Below are 20,037 nucleotides of genomic sequence, written 5' to 3'. Positions count from 1 at the left end.
ATGCATATATCCACTCCATCTTTGATACAGGCAGAGGGGTAAACACACTTGGTGTCAGACAGGCCTGGGTTCAAATCCTTGATCTGACATTTAACAGTTGAGGTCAGTTCTTCATTCCTCCTATGGTAGGCAGGGAATTCTGACACATCCCTTCACTCTGGGCTCAGCCATATGGCTACTTTGGCCAATAGGCTATCAGCAACAAGGACTCAAGGTTTCCTTGCGTGCACTAGGGCTTCCTCTTCCACCTCTGCTTCACCATGACAACAAGCCAGACCAGCCTGCTGATGGGATATGGAGGAGAGCCAAGCTGCCCCAGCCACCAGCCATCCCATCTGAAGCTGACCACAGACACGTGGTTAAGCCAGTGAAAATCAGACAACCATCCAGCCAACCTGTAGAATCACCAATTAAATAAACGGTGTTGATTTAAGCCACTGTTAGAATAGTGTGTTACGCAGCATCACCTATGGCAGCAGATAACTGATACATCCCGTCTTCTTCATCTGTCTACTGCCAGGACCTACTGCTGTGTTTGGTACCTAGAGACCAATGATGAAAACTTTTCTGTCACTGTCCCTTCTCCCTGAGGTAGAACGAGACATTTATGCTTGCATCTCACCCTCCCCACACCTACAATAGCGCTTGTGATAATTTTTTTTTGCATTTATCTCCGTACACATTTTTCAGCTCGGCTAAGCCATAAATGAGTTGAAGGTAGCAAGTAAGTTATTCATATCCATATCTATGGCACCTGGCTCAGCATAGTCCCTCAATAAATGTTTTTGTTTGAACTAAATAACTGGATCTGGGGAGCTGACATGAACCAAAACAGCTGGCAGCAGGCGGCAAGACAAAGAACCACACAGGCTGGTTCCTATGCTTGGAGGCCTTATGCTTTCCAGAAAGCCTAAATGAGAGGGAAACAAAAGCAAAGAAGAAAAGAGCATCTCTCCTGCTCTTCTGCGCCCTTATCTCTCTCACCACACTGCACACAAAGCTCAGAGCCATTCATCCCCATGAAGAGTCCTCCCGATGCAGCTTTCCTCTGCCACCCCGGAGCACCTCACTCTACGGCCGCAGACGTGCCCGACGCCCACAGAGGCCTGTCTTTACCTTTAGATCAGACACGTCTCTATAGCACTGCTCGGAGCGGGTGTGGTCCGACAGCTGCACATTCCAGAAGCAGGGGAGCTTGTGCACGAGGAAGGGGTTCTGTTTGATGACAGCGTTGAAAATATCCTGGGGGAGAAAACCCAGAGACACAGTCAAAACAGTCGGGCGGGTTCCATTTCTGATGCTGGCTCTCGAGGCCCCGTGTCCTCTGTGCAAGGGCTTTTCTTGAGCCTCTTGCTCTGAACACAGGCTGGCTTGCACTACAGGGCATTTCCCTCACCTCTTATCTCTAGGAACCAAGCAACGATGTTCGGATGGAGATGGGGGAATGCCCCATGCTGACTTGGAGCTCATAGGTCCCGCTGCTCTTGCCACACATCATCCGGCAAGTTTACGTGGGGGCAGATGGGGAGCATCTTTTCCACCCGAGCTGAGCCGGCAGATAATAAATGAAGTCACTTTTCCGCCCCTCTTCCCACCTCATCCAGGAGCCCCATGTCATCCATCCTGAGCCTCCTGGAGAGGAAACTGCGTGATGACAAGTGGCTCTGCTCATTCAGGGGCTGAGACAAATTATAGATCCTGTTTTCAGCAGCTCTTCCTGGGGCTTTTGGCGGACTCGGTGATGGATGCATCCTGGGTTCCTACGGGCCATGGTGCCCGAGTTTGCACTCCCCATTTCCAAATCCAGCTCTGACTTTCCTGAGGAGGCCTTGCCTCTTTCGGGCTCTTTTCCAAGCTCCCGTACCAGGCCATACTTATTAAGTAGCTACTGACAGGTGGTGCTGGGAGGTGAATTATGGGCCTTTGCAGCAGGAGATGGCTGAATAAACTATCCTCATTGGACGTGGACATGCAATTGCTAGCTTTTGGGGACACGCTCGAGTCATTGTGACCTGACTTAAAATATGACAATGGAGGACAATTTTCCCCTCAGGTTTAAAACAGCTACCTGGGTAATTTTTAACGCATTCATTATACCATATCTCATGTTTGAAAAAGGAAATTAGTTTCTGGCTGCTTGGGAAATACTGAATAATAACAATGCTAAAAAAAAATAGTAAAGTAACCCTATGGACTTTCTTGTTTCCTTTTTATTAGAAAACTTTGCAAAAATTCAACGAATCAGACAATTGCACATTGAACAATAACACAGAGGTTGCTTTTTCGATGAAAAGGAAAGGATAAAATGCAGAGAAGCCAGAAGAATCATCTTTACATTTCAAAACGGCTATGTGCACCACAGGAAACCTGAAATGACCCTGGTAGATCAAGGTCAAAGGCTCAGGCCCCTGCATTTCCTAGTCAAAATGAGAAATGGGGTTTTAATGAATTTTAGTTCATAGTTTGGTGGTGTTCATGGACCTTTTTCAGATTGCATGGATTAAAAGTTCCTACAGCCAGGCAATTTGTCCCTTACATTTAAATGCATTTCCCTGGAGGACGGGGTCATGGTATAGGATTGAAGCAAAAGGCTTTGTTTTAAAAGTTAGGCTCTATTTGCCAGAGAGGCAAATGAAATCTTGTCTGGGAAATGTGGTGTGGCATTCTGGAATCTCAGGGAGTAGGCACGGGGCATTCCACACTGAGATGAAGATGCCAACCTCCTCTGAAACACCAAATTATCATTTAGTTATGAGCCTGCTTCAATAAACTATGAGCTCTCTGAGGCCAAGGTCTGCGTCCTTCATTGATCTCTGGAATCCTATTTCTGAACCCAGTCCCTGGCATACACAGTGTGCAGTGCAAGTGTGCTAAATGAACAAAGAGAATGAACTGAGTTGAGCTGTTGTCTTAGACTGGCAAGTATAAGGCAGATCTATCAAGTTTACAGTCACAAAATAGGTAGGAAATAATTCCGACCCATTCACTTTCAAGTTTGAGAAGGAGCACCAGGGTGCTCAGGAATAACCATGCCCTCTAACCTGGCCACTCACCTGGTCAGCTAAGGATGTGGAGAGCATGCCCATCAGCTCCCTTTCTGCGGTCAGCCTCCACATCTGCTCCCATTTCATCTTCCGCAGCTTATCTAGAAGCAGCAGGATCACCCCTGGGTAAGAGCATTGGATGGAGAAGGAAAAAACAATGGTAAGACAGAGAGCCAGGCACACCCGTCCACATGTTTGGGAGATAAACACACCTGGGTTCAACCCGAGGCTGTGCCAGTTACTCCGTATGAGACTTCAAACAATCTCTCTGAAACATCGTCATCGCATGGAGCACGTTAATCCAGACCTCAAAGGCTGCTGCAGGCACTAAATGAGATGGGCAAAAGTGCCTAGTACTTTCTGGAGATAGACAGTGACGATGGCTGCACAACAGTGTGAATGTGCTTAATGCCACTGAACCGTGCACTTAAAGATGGATAAAACGGTATATTCGTGTTATGTAGATTTGACCACAATTTAAAAAACAACTTACCACTGCACATTCCCTGTAAGCATTAGATTCTCTCCTAAGCTTTTCCCCAGAGAGATGACAACCTATCTAGGTTTAGCTGATGGATGATATTTGCACAAAGCACACCATTTATCTTTACAGACAAAAAGCAGCTCCTCGATGACTTTATTCTGGGTAAGTCTTGCCAATTTGCTTTATACTTACTGACAAGCATATGAGCTCATTTCAGCATTCCTGATTTCCATAGTCTACTTGAGTCCGCCACAATCAACACATACGTAAACTATGGTGAAGGCAGCGCTGATACTGGATCATTAAGATGAGCTCCAAAAGCCTCTGGGCTCATAAGAAGCTAATAATAAGAGGTTGTTGCCTCTTCTTCTCCACTTTCTTTTTTTTTGTTATTAGTATTTATGAGGAGGGACCTGGGTGGATGGGGGATTGTGTAGCGAGGAAAATTGCCATTGTATACCCTTCTGTATTTTTTAAAATGTTAAAACAAATATATTACTCAGGCAAAAATAAACTAACTAAATAAAAATCTAAAAAGAAAAGTACATTGTGGCTTAGTTGAATGACTTAGAAGCAGCTGTCTCCTACCAGGTCAGTTAGAGCATGCAGAGAGAACACAGAGCAAAGAACACGAAGGGCCAAGAGAATTTCCCCAAAGGCCACTGCAGTTAATTTGGTGGATGGAATTGTAGCACCCATGGGCTCCCCAATCAATCCTTCTCAGCATGCTGAGCTCAGCAGAGCGGTCAGTGGAGAAAACGCCAGGCAGTTGAAAAATGAACTTAGTTGATACCTAGTACCTACCTTTCTAAGACTGTTGGAAAGAAACTGATTCCCCAAATCACACATAAATGCCAACTCTGAGACTTTTGACTTATTCCAGTGGCGCCTATCTGGAGCGAAAAGTATATCTACTACTTAGGGAAACGTGTTTGGTCTGGTGAAGTTGAAATAAAAAAATATCTGGTTATGGGAAGAATGGGATAACACACCAATCTGACCTTTTCTGTGAGAAGGGTGAATTATATCTATTGCATATCTCCTGTGTGCTTTGTAAGGTTTTTTGGCACATATTTCACTTATGGCTCACAAGATCACTACAAGCTAGATACTGTCATCCTTATTTTGTAAGTAGGGAAACTGAGGGGCTGAGTAAGACTCTTGAACAATGCACAGTATATGAGTGGCGAAACCAGATTCAAACTCGGATCCGCCTGACTCCAAAGCCAGCACTTCTTCATCTGCACCACACTGACCAGAGCCCCAGCGATGCCTCTTTGGAGCCTGTGACTCAGGCCAAGACTTTTTCCTCTTTTGACTTTTGGTTTCTACATGTGTAAAATGCAGAAAATGCTACTTGCCCTGCAAACCCAGAAAACTGTCCCACCCCCTAGTGGTAGACTGGTAAATGATTAACTCCCAGCTCTCCAGGGGAAGAACTAAAACCAAAAACTTAATTTGTAGCATCTGCCGATTCCCATGGTGTAAATACTCCCAGCGTGGCTGCTTTCAAGTTACCAACGTGACATCAGCGAATGCTCAGGGGGAAGCAATGTGCTCGATTAGCCATCCCGAGTCAGTGTGAGTGAGCTCCAGCACACCACTGAAATTGTTCCCTAAACCCGGGAGATATTTCAGAAATGGTAAAATTCACCACAAGCATATCATTTGATTGCTTCTTTTGGGGAGAAAGGAAAGAAAAATTGAGAAAGTCACAAACCAAGAGAATACAGTGATGGATTCCAGAAAACAGATTCCAACCATGTGAAAGAGAATTTCATTAAACCTTATTGCAGAAACTATTTCTAATTAGCCTGGAGAGATGCTCCAACATGTAGAGAGAATGGGGGCGGGGAGGGGGTGGTGGAAGCTATAAACAATGATGAAAGATATTTCTGCACATTTGGAAGCTTCTAGAGATGTCAATGGTAGATCTGTCTGTCTCTGGGGACTGAGCTAAGAACCGATGCTTTTAAATGGTGCTGAGACTCGGCGAGTCCTAAGTGGCAGATGCAATTTCACCCTGTCTGCCAGGCTAGTTAACAAAAGGGGAGCGTCTAGAACAGAAAACTAAATGCAGAAATGTGGCATCATTGCACCTGTTACCCAGTCTTTTCTTCTGTGTAATTTTAATTTAATTTTTAAAAGCATAAACTATTTCAAACCAACGGAACACTTCAGAAACTAATCAAACAAATACTCAGCACCTAATTTAATAAATGCTAATATATGGCCACATTAACTGTTAATAATAAAAAGTCATAGATAAAGCAAAAGCTCCTCCATCTCATCCTAGCCCCTTGTCCTTCCCCAAGGGTAAGGAGGGTCTTGAGGTGGTTGGGTCTCATTTCTATGCATGTTTTTGTACTTTTATTCTCTATGCATACAGTAATAAACAATATATGGTGTTTTTAGTGTTTCGAGGTGCAACGTTTCTATTCTAATTTACCTTGTCACCCAATGTTATGTCTTTAAGATTGAACTATGTTAAGATTGACCATCTAGTTTATTCATTGTAATCACTTTATCCACTGTATAAATATACCACCATTCACGTGTGCATTCCTCTACTGAAGACATTTTGGCGGTTTCCAATGTTTCTGCTATTATAAACAATGCTGCAGTAAACATCCTAATCCCAGTTCACTGGGCACACTTCTGAGAGCTCAGCTGGGGCACATACAACCTCTAAAGTTGTGCAAAGATTGCTGTGTTGACAGCACTGCCTGTCTTGAAACATCTTGAACCGCTCCATCTTCCTTCTCTCTTACATTCAGGCCACCACAGAGTCTCATGGAGTCTATATTCAAAATGCTTTTCACATCTCTTCTTTCACTCATCCATTCAAGAGTTATTTACTGAGCACCTACTATGTGCAAGCTAACTGAAATAGACTTGTACTGTCATTCTTTCTGACTTTTCCCAGTCTCATGGGTTTTATTCAAAATACGAATTCAGCATGTATTTACTGAATGTAGAACGTTCAGTCTTGGCCAGGCCCTTTTGTGGGAGACACACAAATCATTACGATTCAATGCTATGACCGCAAACACTGAGAATGTGCTCTGTTTATTCAGGAACACAGAGGAGGGAGGCCGACGCCAGCCTGGGCTAGGGCTCGGTCAGGCAGACAAGGTGGGGCTGTCTGGGGAAACAACATGGACAGAGGCAGCGTGGCAGGACTGGGCTATGCAGGAACCAGAGTGTGCAACAGCTTGACGGTTGAAACAGAATGCTCTGGAGCAAATGCAAAGACATGAGCTGGTACAGGTGAGCAGGCAATGGATCAGGAAGGCCCTTGTATCTATGCAAAAGAGGTGCTTTCCAGCCATTTCACGGCATTTCCTACACAGAAAATGATATCTTTATAACCCACTGGAGGAGAGGGAGGAAGCTGCTTGTGGCTGGAAGGGCTGATCCAGGCCTCCATTAGGTGCCCACAGGGCTGAGGGGATCACTAGCTTGGCACATCTGTCACCCATATGTGCCACACTGGTTGGAAAGTCCTGCTGAGGCAAGTGGGAGGTAGTGAAGGATTTTGAGGAAGGGCATGCCCATGACTGAATCTGTTTCAGAAAAACCAACCTAAAATGTTGTCTACCATGTCACACTTCCCAGGATGGAAGGCCTCCCGTATCTCAGGGAGCCTAAAGAACAAGCCATAATTCCTTAGCCTGGAATTTATTTTGGAGTCTTGCCACAGTTTACTTTCTTCCCTTTCATCAGACCCTTCCTTCCAGCAAAACCGGCACAAGGACACTTTGTCACTTAAACACTTCTTTCTTTGCAAACGTGACAGGCCAATATGTGACAGCCTGGTTTCCACTTCAGAATCCCAGAATGTTGACTAAATCTCTCTCTCTCCATTCCCCAATTCAACCAAGAAACAGAATCCAAAACAAACACGACAATTTACGATCCGGCTTGTCACAAAGCTTCTGACTTCCACTCTCAGCTTCTGCATTTCAGAGCTGTCGTATCCATCGTCTCTTCTGACTTCGCCACAATCTCAGAAAGGAGACAGGCTAATCATTATTACCGCTTTTGGAGAGATGCGGAAGTGAGTTGTGGACAAGGGAGGTGACGTTTCCAATGTCACAGTGTTGGCAAGTGCTTCCTACTGCCCTGTCTGGAAAAGGGTCTTCATCCTGGAACGTCAGGACTAACGCAGACTGCGTGCATCCCGTGCCAGCAGGGCCAATGGGAAGGATTTCCTTCTTGCCTTGACATTTTAAAAGACTGCTTCACATTAAACAGGAATGCCAGACACGTACTTGGCCAACACAGGCCAACGTGCGCTCATGGGAATCAGAGTTCCCAGGACCCACCGCCTGGCTATATGTGAGCTGCCCTTGACATGTCAAACAAACCACTGGGGGACTCTGTCTGGCCTTTAATCTTGGGTCCTGCATTCAGAAGTTATTTTCTCCTATAATTCATTTTAGAGGTATGTTTTGAACACCTCCTATGGTTCTATTCATTGGGTTAACTGTAGACTTTGCAGTTTGTGAAACACAGTCCTTGTTTTCAGGGAGGAAGGCCTTACAGGGATGGGAGATGAGTAACCAAGAAAACACAAAACACCACAATAGATAGGAGATGTGGTAAGAACGATGGGAGCCAGTACAGGGAGACCGATGGTGATCCAGGTGTAGAGGGAAGCATTAGGGAGAAGCTTCCTGAAATAACCGATGTCTAAACTGAAGCCTGAAGGATGCTAGGGATTACCTACATGAAGGTCAAGGCAGACAGGCTTCTGCCCTCAGGCTTGTGAATGTCTACCAGGTAGGAAATATCTCCCACCACATTTGAACAGCAGACTTTCAAAGGTAACGACCCATTTTCCTTCTTCTTCCAAAAAAGAGAATTCAAAAGAGGCTACATAAAGTTGCCTAGCATGGGTGAAAATGCTTGTCTTTGCTCATAAATCTATAATTAACCACTGGTTATTCATACAATAAGTATCCCCACGACCTCATGCTGATGCAGTAGAGTGAATTCTGGGAACACGGGCAGTTCTGTAGCCATCACAGAAGAGGGAGCTGCACGTAACATGCAAATTGAAACAGACTTAGAAACATAAGCCCTGAGTTTGAGTCCTGATATTACTGCTTTATGAGCAACATCTCTTAAAAAAACTCACTGGGATCCTGAATCTCAGTTCCTTACTTGTAATATGGGGACATTCTCACATTAACTCCAAGGTGATTATGAGGATTAAAACATTGCATCTTTAAAAGTATCTGGTATATGCCATGATCTATTATTTCCTACCTTGAAGTAAAAATCCCATGACATTAACAAAAAGGGTACAATAGGAACAGCACTAGATATTGCTGACTTAAAAAAATTAATTGAAAATAAATATCTATACCCAGTAATTCATTCACTAGCCTGGATTCACTCGTCTTTCTAAAAATCTTAAAAATCCCCTTGTGTGTAGAATACACAGGACACTTAAAAATTTTGAAATAGTTTCAGGCCCATATTCCTTCTCTGTCAGTTTATCGTGTCACAACCAGCATGATTAGGAGGTCCCCTGGGGTTTATTCCAAATGGCAGGTAAGGGATACAACCCACGGGAAGAAAAAAAATAACAAAGGAAAGAAAATCCACTACAAGTAAAATTATGTGCATAAATTACGGTCTTAAGCAGCGAAGGGGTCTGCTTAGGCTGTTAAACAGAATCACCTGGATACACATTTATACGAGAACCTGCTTGTGTCTTCAAAGGTTCAGAGTTTGCCCCCAGATGGTACCAGAGCCGAAAAACATTTCTAAGAGAAACATAATTCTAACTATTTATTGACCTCACTCCTATGGTGCTGGGGAGATATTCTAATTCATGATGGTGAAGGCCTTTGGAAATATGAAGCTTATAAATAACAGTTGCAGAATCCATACATTTCCTCATTAAGGTGCCTAATTATCACTCCCTGAACTTGCAGATTCCCACTAGAATGAACACAAATTATGTACACACATGCAACATGGGAACAAGCTTTGTAAGTGAACATTACTCAAAATGATGAAAATGGCTCCTTTTGAAATTGGACCCTTTCAAGCTGAAACAACACGGATCTGGCTTGGGGAAGCATGCCCGGAGTCAGACCCTGACACTGCATTCCTGCTGTCAGGGGGACAGTGGTGCCAAAAAGCTTGACTCTGGCCTTTGCCTGGCATTTGCTGCTGCACGATCCGCCCATTTCCATACTTGCTGTCGGGCTCTGGGAGCGCGGAGCGAGCCCTTCACCCTGGAGGCCGGCGCTCTGCACAGAGGCAGCCGGCCTTAAATTTGACAGGGACTCCTGGCAGAGCTGGCTGGGCCACCTGGGGCGGGCAGGGCTTTACTTCAGCCGTTGTGCCAGGAGCATAAGAGACCAACACTAAATAAATGAATAAATAAATAAAAAATCAAAGGCTTCTCCTGTGAACATCTGGTCCAGCGGTAGGGCGTTTCATCTGCGGATCAGAGGGCAATGTGTCTTTTTCCCAAACTGAATGTGTAGCAATGGCTCGGGAGCCAAGAGGGCAGGGAAAGAAAGGTGAATGTCTATGTAGAGAGGAGAGAGAAAATAATGCTTTTTTTTTTTTTATGAGCTAGATATTGATTTTACCAATGCAACTGCAAAAGGGAGAACAGACTAAAGATGGCGACAATGCTGATGATACCTACCATTTATCAAGCAATTGCTGTATACTGGGACACGCTTCTTTATTAGATGACCTCCGATTCTTATGACAAACCTGCAAGGTGGATAGAGTTACCCCCATTTTACAGATGAAGAAACTAAGGCTCATATATAGCTAGTGAGTGGCAAAATTAGTCTCACTCTCTGACCTGTGGTCTTTCAACCAGGCCATGCTGCCTCCTGTGTACATGTGTGTCTGTGTACATGCACATTGCTAAACACAGCAAGACCTAGTTGAATCAGTGGCTTAAAGCCAAAACAAGTCTGCTGGCTCCTGGAGGAACAGTAAGTAAATGTCTGAGGGCACTGAGAAGACCACAGGCCATAACCAGACTGCCTATGTCAAATCCTGGTGGGAGACCAAGCATAAAAAAGGCCAGGAAAGGCAGGGCTCCTCAAAGACCATCCTGTGTGAAACTGAAGCTGCACGCGGAAGGTGGGGCCTGACCTGGTGTATGTGAGCATGGGTAACCAGCTGGAGCCAAGAAAGATTTCAGTCAGCACACTGTTTCAGGGCTAACTAAGGTCAACCTTCCCTCCTGTGTAGCACAGAGATCCTCTCTTTCTGCATCTGAGCCCACTGGGCATGTGTCGTACCACCTCTTGCAGGCAAGGAGAACCCCCTGAAGCTTTCTCAGCAAAGGGAGTACCTTAAGCTGGCATTATGAAGACCTTCTGTTTAAGAGAAGATTCCACCACTATCTTATTTCTTTCTTTCCATGCAGCTGGCTAATATGGCTACAATCGGCTTGGTCAATTCAGACCACGTGCTTCCTCAACTCAGGAGGAGAAACTGAGGTTGAAAGCGGCTGCGTGCCTCCTTCCGGCCAGTTCAGAGCAGGTTTCAGAGTAAACCTTTTATTCCCACACCCAGTGTTTCCCAGTGTGTTACATGGTGCTCTGCAGGATACCCATAGGTGTTGTGGGAATCAGGGTGAACGAAGTTAAAAGTTTAGGAGGCGGTGAGTTCAAGAAAGTTCAACAGTGTCGGACATATCAACGCACACGTGAATCTCAAAGCGGGCTGCTGCATCCAACGTTTTCCAGATTCATCTTCCAGGACCTTTTCCTCCTTGCCCCCAGGAATCTGAAGGAATGGATATTGCCTCTTCCCTTCACCTTGATTGCTCCCTCCCTTCTGTCTGCACCTTCTCAGCTCGCCACCTGCACTGCAAGGGCCGTTCCATGAAAATAAAGATTTGTTCCTTACTCCGTCAGCGTTTTCTGTGCTAGTTTGACCCAGAGAAATGAAAGCTGAAGTGGGCACCGAGTGGGCTGCCACGCAGGAGGCTCTGGGGAACAGGCTGTCATCCAGAAATGTTTACGAAAATGATCCTCATAATCGCGACTTTCCTCTGTCTTGCTTTGAAGCGCTAGAGTTCCCTTCTCACATGTGACCCAATAGAAGGGGATTTTATTAAAAATCACTTAATTTACAATCTCCTGCTGATTTTGCCGGGGACACTTTTGATCATATAAATTGAAAGGTTTTACTTTTTTGCTTTTTAAAGTTTTTCCTTCCTGAAAGCTCTTTGTCAGAGAAAGAACATGGAAATCCTTCTACCCGAAGCCATCCCTGACATGGCTGGGATTTCTGAAAGTGTGGATGGAGTACAAAGGGCTGCTCAGACCTTATAAAAGGCTGGTGGTAATTTACTCACTCGTTCATTCACTCAGTAAATACTGAGTGACTTCTATGTGCCAGGCACCAGATCCACAGAGATGGAAAACACAGTGGTCACTACTGTCAAGAGTCTGGAGGTACTATGGGTATTCCAATAGAGAGATGTGTTCTGGGCAGGCAGGGCTGGCTCAAAAGGAGAGTGGGGTCAGATCTCATGTTGTGGGGAGTGGCCCTTTAAGAGAACAAAATTTCACCATTCCCCTTTCAAACACAAATGTATTTGGACAAGACTGTGACAGGGCTAAGAGCAGGAAGGGTTTGGTGGCTGGTAAACACTTTTTAACAACACTTGCAGAGTACTTTTATTTTTCTGCTTTAATAAGCAAACTTTTTACTGAAGTATATATTCAGAAAGGTGCACAGATCATAAGTGCACAGCTTGATGAATTTATACAAAGTGAACTCACGTAGTAATCAGAGCCGAGACCAAGAAACAGAACATCACTAAGAGCAGAATGCCCTTTGCAATCACACATACACACATTATCTTGCCATTATCCCAAATTCTTACACCATAGTTTAATCAATTTCTGAATTTTACATAAATTGGATCATATTGTATGTCCCCTTTTTATGACTGGCCTTTTGGCCCAATAATGTCTGTGCAATCCATTCCTATTATTGCATGCAGGTGTAGTTTGATCATTTAATGCTCCATAATAACCCATAATAGGAATATATCTCATCCTAGTTATCCATTATATTGCTGATGGACATTTGGGTTGTTTCCAGTTTTGAAAGCTGGTATAACCATCCTCAAACACGTCTTTTGGTGTCACATGTCTGCATTTCTGTTGGGTGCAAACCTAGGAATGGAACTTCTGGGTCAGAGAGAGTGTCTCTGTTCAGCTTAAGCAGATATTGCAAAGTGGTTCTTCCTAGTTACACTCTTGCTAACAGTGTATGAGAGTTCCAACTGATCCGTATCCCCACTAATAACTGGCATTGCCTGCCTCTCTGCATTTTAGACCTTTTGGTAGGTACACAGTGGTGTCGAATTATGGATTGTAGTTTGCATTTTTTCATGATTAATGACTTGGCACCTTTTCAGATGTTAACTGCCCAGTCGGGTATCCTCTTCTAGGAAGTGCCCATTCAAGTCTTTTGCTTATTTTTCTATTGGGTTGCCTGCCTTTCTCTTGCTGAATTGCAGGAGCTATTTATAGATTCATCAGGCAGAGACCCAATGCTCAATGCTGGCTGCTTTCCCGAGTGGGCGGTGCCCACCGACCACTTTGCTAGTTTTTGTGGAATCAAAGAAGATTAAGCTGGAAGAAGCCTCAGAAGGTCATCAGATCCCTGTCCGACCCCCATCCTCATTTCCCTGAGGAAAGTGAGGCTCAGAAAGGCTGAGTGGCTCAAAGTAAAACAACAAACACAAAGTAAACAAAGCTCAAGGACCCCCAAAGCCCCACCTCTCCCCTGTGCTTTTCTTTCTCTTCTTCCTCCAACTCTCCACTTCTCTCTAACCCATCGTTTAAACTCATCTGTTTTCCTTAGTCCTCCTAGACTCATTTGTCAAATGAGGGGGATAATTTCTGGTCAACTGTACAGACAGCTCCTCTTAACCAGAGAGAGCTTTGCAAATAACAAGTTGATGAAAAGTGCCACTGTGGGTTGAACTGGGTACCACAAAAAGATACAGTCAAGTCCCACCCCCAAGGACCTGTGTATGGGACCTTATTTGGAAATAGGGTCTTTGCAGATGTAATCAAGTTAAGATGAGCCATGTTAAATTAGGGCGGGTCCTAATCCAATGACTGGTGTCCTTATAAGAGGAGAAGAGACAGAACCAGATGCACAGGGAAGAAGACCGAACCAGACGCAGAGGGAAGGAGGCCACGTGAAGATGGAGTCAGACACTGGAGTGATGCTGCTGCAGGCCAAGAAATGCCTGGGGCTACCAGAAGCTGGAAGAGGTGAGGAAGGATCCTCCCCTAGAGACTTTGGAGGGTGGAAGTTCTGGCCAACATCTTGATTTTGGACTTCTAGCCTCCAGAACCACGAAAGAATAAATTTCTGTTTAACCCACCCAGTTTATGGCACTTTGTTACAGCAGTCTTAGGAAACCAACAAGCGCCAACTCCCCAAATCCACTTACTTTGCCTTAACGAAACACATATTAATTTCCAAGCACCCTAGGCTGCTGTCTTGGGCCAAACTTATTATTGCCATTTTCCAGATTTTTTGACAAATTTTCAGAGAATCATTAAATCATAGAAGATAAGTGATTTTGCCCATTTTAGACAGCAAGTGATAAGAAAAACCTAAAGCAGAAACCATGCTCACTGAGCTGTGGTTCTGGCTTTCCTCCCACCCAGGAAACCCACCAGGGGATCAAGTCTCTTGCAGGACCAGCTCTGAGACAAGACAGCCTTTCACAGCCAGTCCATCTAAAAGCAGGAGATAACAGATACTGAATAAATACACTCTAGCCATGCCCAGGCCACTGCAGTGAGGGTAATCATTGAATACTTTCCAGCCTGTCTCTTCCAGTAAGAAGAAAGCATTTTCTGGAGCTGTATGGGGGAAAAATAGAGAGTGTCGAAAACTTTGGTCTTAAAATTACCACAGAACAGAATGAAGCATATTATGATGCTTAGAAGCCAGAAGTAGATGCAAAAGCCCAGACAGCATCACAGAGCCTGCCTGGGGGTCTGGAGCCCCACAGACTTTCTATCAGGCACTGAAAAATAACTACTCTCTGAATAGAAGTCAGATCTGCTGACCAGCTTGTTGGCATGGAGATTTTAATTTTTTACGAATAATGAGCCTGCCTCTCCCCACCAGTCTGGCTGGATGCTTCGCTGCACAAGATGATGTCTCATTTGCTTACCAAGAAGGGCGAGACGGCTTGGATAGCCAAGCAATTCTGACCAGTTGAACGTGCCCTAGAGCCCGCCTGAACACGGAGCTGACAGACCGCGGAAAGGGCAAGAAGCTTTTTGCAATTTCAAAGGTAAACAACGTGAGCCCATGTGGAAGGGCACACTACCTGTCTTTTCATTATTCACTCGTTCACACGCTCAAAGAAAAAACCTGCACTGGGAAACCACCAGTGAGGTGTGTAGAACTCACAGCCGCCTTCTTTACTTTTCACCTCCTATTCAGGAAGTGGAAAGAACTAGCACTTCTGGAGTGTCTCTTAGGGGTCTGGGGTCACGCTGTGTATTCTGTTTGTCCACTCCAGGTCCACTCTCCGCCCTTCTCTGCCTTCATCTGTGCCCTGGCAGACTCACTGCCACAGATTGCATCACCTGGCATCCCTGGTGGCTGTTTCCTGGTTGGAAGCACCAGCCACAGACTGGAAGGTTGCAGGAAGGAGAGGGGATTCCATCCCGGGGCACTGTCGAGTTTGGGCAGTGTTTCCAGCACTGCCTGTGTCCTGTGTCCTGTGTCCTCTCTCGCTCCAGCTTCTTTCGGCTGGGCAGCCATCCTCCACGATTCTAGCTCTCACTGGTTTCTGGCAGCATTACCTCTTCCCTTTACATCTTGTTATGGGCTGAACTGTGTCCCGCTAAAATTCACGGGTCGAAGTTCTAACCCCCGCCCAGTACCTCAGAATGTGACTGTATTTGGAGATAGGGTCTTGAAAGGGGTGTTAAAATGAGGTCCGTAAGGTGGACCCTAATCCAGTATGACTGCTGTCTTTATAAGAAGAGGAAATTTGGACAGACAGGTACAGAGGGATGACCCTGTAGAGATAGGGAGAAGACAACCATCTACAAAGGAAGGAAAGAAGCCTCAGAAGAAACCAACCCTGTGGATGCCTTAATCTTGGACTTCCAGCCTCCAGAACTGTGAGAAAATAAATTTCTGCTGGTAAGCCACCCGGGTTGTGGTATTTAGTTACAGCAGCCTTAAGAAATTAATACATGTCTCTTGGCCCAGAGCTGGTGACAGCTCACTGCTTCTGTATTCAGCATCCTTCATATCTTCAATGGTGTCCACTCACCCCATAAACGGTCCCATCATTAAAATATCTTGAATTATCTGATGAGACGTTGGGATCCTGACTATTACATGTATATTATTTCATTTAATCCCCTGAACTGCCTCCATGAAACTGGGATGGTTCTGCTTTACATTTAAATCAGTTTAAGTAAGTTTAAATAAGAAAACTGAAGGTCAAAGAGGTTACATAGCTAGTGAATGGCAGAGTGGGGATTTCAACCAAGGTCCTTCCGACTCCAGTGGCAAAGTGTGCTGATTCTGATAGACCTGGAACACGCTTAATGAACAAACCATCTCACAGAATCAGAGGCCCAGGGAGGGGAAGGACCCTTGGACATCTAGAGTCATCTCTTTATTTTACAGATGGAGAAACCAAGACTCAGAGAAGGGAGCTCAACGTCCTAAGGTCAGGAAGCTTGCCCAGTGGCAGAATTAGGACTTGAATCTAAGTCTCTCGACTCCAGCTTTGGTACTTTGTGTCGCTCCCCTGACTGGTTTCAGAATGACAGCAAGAATAGAGGCACCTCTCAAGTCTCGTACTTGGATTACCTGGGGACCTGACCATAAACATTAAGGGTCCTAGCATCAATCCATATGTCAGCTCCACATGACCTTGGGCAAGTGACTTAATTACTGCTCTGTGGTTCAGTGTACTCTTCTGTAAAACGGGTATGAATAATGACTCATAGGACTGTTGTGAGGACTAAGTAAGATAAAATAAAACACTGAGCACAGTGACTAACACATAGGATAGTCTTAATTAAATAATGAGCCACTCCTATCAGCTGGGATAGATTTTTTAAAACTAAACTAAGTTCCTACTGACTTGTAGGCATTGAATTCACTGCTTAGAAGCTGAATAATCACAATAAATGAAGACACTGATAACTAACAATGATGGCAGCAGCCCACTACTGGTCCCCTGCCAGGCCCCAGGCACTGTGCCCACCACCTTTACATCTTAGAACATCCCAGAAATGTTGAGTCAGTAACTAAGAAGCTAATAAGTAAGCTCAGATTCAAACACATTTGCATGTGGCTTCCAAGCCCATGCATCTTCCAACACCATTGTTGATGAGATGAAGTCTGATGCGACTAGGACAGGAAACTGGCTGCAAAAAGCACTAGGCAATCCACTCTAGGCCTGTGACTTTAGGATCTACAGTTTTGTAGACATGTAGAGACAGCCATGTTGGAAGCTGTGGGTACAGCTTTCAACACAGTCTGTGGCACACAGTAGGTCTGCTTGCGACAAGTATAATGACCTGCATTGGTATGGAACTTCAGTGAACTCTGAAGAGCTGGATCTCAGTAAGCAAGTGTCTGGAGCAGAGGAGAGGCTAGAGATGGCCCGTCTGTTAATGTGAATCCCTACAATACTGAAACCGACTTCAAGGGAAGACTTTAACGGGGTGAGCAGGCAGTTCCATCTCCTTATTTCCTACCACAGCCATAGTTCTAGAGAAGGCTCTGGACTTGGCCAAGTGCTGGCACTGTAGTGTTGTAAAGACCTGGAGGCCTGAGATGCAGGTTAATTCTGGATCCATTACTTATTTTCTGTATAACCCAGGGCATGTTAGCAAATTTCTATAAAAGTCTCTTTCCTAGTCTGTAAAATGGTTATGGTGATATTACACTTATTTTTTCATTCACCCGATATCTCTTGAGAGATTCCTATGGACCAGAACCCCTGCTGAAAACAGAAATCCTTATCCTCATGGGGACTATATGCTTACAGAGGACAGACAACGAAAAAAGTAAGCAGGTTGGACAGGTAGTATGTTATATGATGCTAATGATAAAGCAGGGAAGGGAGACAGGAGTGCTCAGGCGGGGGGCCTGTTGAAATTTTAAACGGGTGTATTTAAAGAAGCAAAGGCTTCTCTGAGAAGGCGATATTTAAGCAAAGACCTGCAGGAGGCGAGGGAGCATGCCAAGCTGCTGATAAGGGGGAAGAATTCAGGCAGCATCAGCTCCACGTGCAAGGTCCCTGAGCAAGCTGATACACTGCAGGAAGAGCAAGGAGTGCCTGCCTCCTGGGCTGCTGTGAAAGTTAAACAAGATAATGATCCATTCGAAAGATCACATTCATAACAAGTGCTCAATAAATGTTAGCCAGGACTATTAACATTATTCCCGTGGGCCCACGAAGGCCGCTATCCACTGGAAAGCGACTCCGGCAGGCAGAAGGCAACAGTAAACCTTTGGGGTCTGAACTTGTGCTAATGAATGAGCCTACTGGCTCTCGGCCAGCCTGATTTGGGCAAACCCACAGGCCGTCCTGTTCCTGGGAGAGGATTTCTATAAATTGGATTAGTGGCGCACACATTGAGTGCTGAGGAGAAAGAAGGAGAACTAAATCCAGCTTTGTCGTGGTGTCAACCATTTAAAAAGAATGTGCAAAAGTACCCCGCTTCAAGCGTTCAGGCAAGAGTGATGAATATCCTTGCCATGATAACTTTTCCAGCATTCAGTAACACAGGAAGACAGAAGGGCGGTGGAGGAAGATGGAGCCAATCTGCATTATCCTTTTAAGGACCTATTTAATGCAGGTGAAATTTCCCCCAGAAACTAATTTCTGCTTCTGTTAAGTGGGAGAGAGGAGGCGTGGTGAACACTGTACCTGTGAGCAATTATCCAGGGTGACTTTTAGCTATCACCATAACCAAAGAGGACCACAGATGGATGGACTCCACATTGGGACAGTAGGAATTGCAAAATAAAGGAATCCACTGGCTTCCTCACATTGGCCTTTAAGGGCACGCAGTCATCCTAAGCCATGCATACTTTTCTTTTTTTAGTCCTCTTGTAATTGGATCCCTTCAAAACCAATATGGATCTCTAAAATCACAGAATTCTGAGCTCTAATTCAGCTAAATATAATTTTATACTCTTCCAGTACTTTCATCACTTGCTCTTTCTTCCTCATCCCTCCATTTACCCTCTACTCTCTCTACCCTGCATCCTTCCTAGCTTTCTCTTCCAAAGCCTTCCTGGACCGCCCAGCCACCCACCTGCCTGCCTCTTCTCCACCCAGAAGCTAGTCAGTTATAACCCTCATCTTGTTGCTTGACAGATCCCCGCTAGATGCTGAGTTCTCTAGGGCAGGGATGGTGTCATCTCCACAGACACCAGTACTGATCGCAGGCCCAGCAGACACTCAGAGAATGTTTATGAATGAGTTGACAAATAAATGAACAAGTTCAGAAATAAATGCCCTGCCCAGCAGTATCTATCAGAAGTTCATTAATGTTTGCCAAAGGACTAATTGTAAAAAGGGCTTTGGTACACAAATAAACTGGTTAAACACGAAGATCCTAGAGACTCTTGAGAGCGCAGTTTGTCCCGGATGAATGCAGTTGGGGCGGGGGCCTGTCTAGCCCCTTCCTTCAGCCAAGACAAATCAGGCAATGAGGTCCAAAAACTGATCTTGAGTTAAAGGACTGCGCAATCTCCAATCATAGGAAAAGATCTCATAAAGTCTGCTGTCAGCAAGTTCTCTCTGGCCTAACTCCTTGGCCCATCTGCTACCTCTGGGCCAAAGCAGAGACTGTTGGAAAGAGCTAGGGCTTGGAGTCAGACAGCCTGTGTCTCTGACACTTCCAGGCTGTGTGACCCCGAGATAGTCCCTTAACTTCTCTGTGTCTCTGTGGTTGTCTGTGAAATGGGGTCAACATTACAGCTCTTTTCTCCAGAGGCAAGTTTCTCTTGGGGAATATTCAACTCTGGGCAGAATTGCTTCTCTGGATCTTTTCCTCAAATACAAGCTTTTTCCTTTAATTATATAAAGATTTTGAGAACCTCTGTTGGTGATAATTCCAAAAAAGGGAGGAAATGGGAGAGTAGGGTGGTAAGGTAAAGCAGTAGAAGGTGCTAGAACAGCCATAGCCACATTCCAGAGTCATCTGGACTATTCCACCTATGTGTTAGAAGCCCTGAGGGGCCAGGGAGTGAGGGTGTGAGACGAAGCAAATATCTGTCTGAGAAATACCGAACGGTCAATAAACACTACTGGGAGTGCCCTTTGTCCCAGTCATCTAAGCCACAATTAGAACATAGAATTAGGAACATGTCACTCATAGTCCTACAATTATATGAACATTTGGTGAGAGGACCAGACCCAAGGTGTGTGTGTGTGGGGGGGCCTCTTAGTGTGCATGCCAAGCACATTAATAAAGA

General features: G+C 45.0%; 1 protein-coding gene across 11 annotated transcripts in view; it reads right to left on the bottom strand.

Annotated features, from left to right (window-relative positions):
* LARGE1 (LARGE xylosyl- and glucuronyltransferase 1) overlaps positions 1 to 20,037 on the bottom strand; it is a 539,997-nt gene that overhangs the window by 85,830 nt on the left and 434,130 nt on the right. For all 11 annotated transcript variants that reach the window (XM_070506993.1, XM_070506995.1, XM_044780870.2 and 8 more), the window contains 2 exons: positions 3,054 to 3,166; positions 1,117 to 1,242 (listed from right to left, as the gene is read on the bottom strand). In XM_070506993.1, the coding sequence (XP_070363094.1) occupies positions 1,117 to 1,242; positions 3,054 to 3,166 (239 nt within the window). The remainder of the gene's footprint in view (positions 1 to 1,116; positions 1,243 to 3,053; positions 3,167 to 20,037) is intronic.

The sequence above is a fragment of the Equus asinus genome, chromosome 4, assembly GCF_041296235.1.
Source record: "Equus asinus isolate D_3611 breed Donkey chromosome 4, EquAss-T2T_v2, whole genome shotgun sequence".
NCBI lineage: Eukaryota > Metazoa > Chordata > Mammalia > Perissodactyla > Equidae > Equus > Equus asinus.
This window is presented reverse-complemented; position numbering and strand designations above follow the sequence as displayed.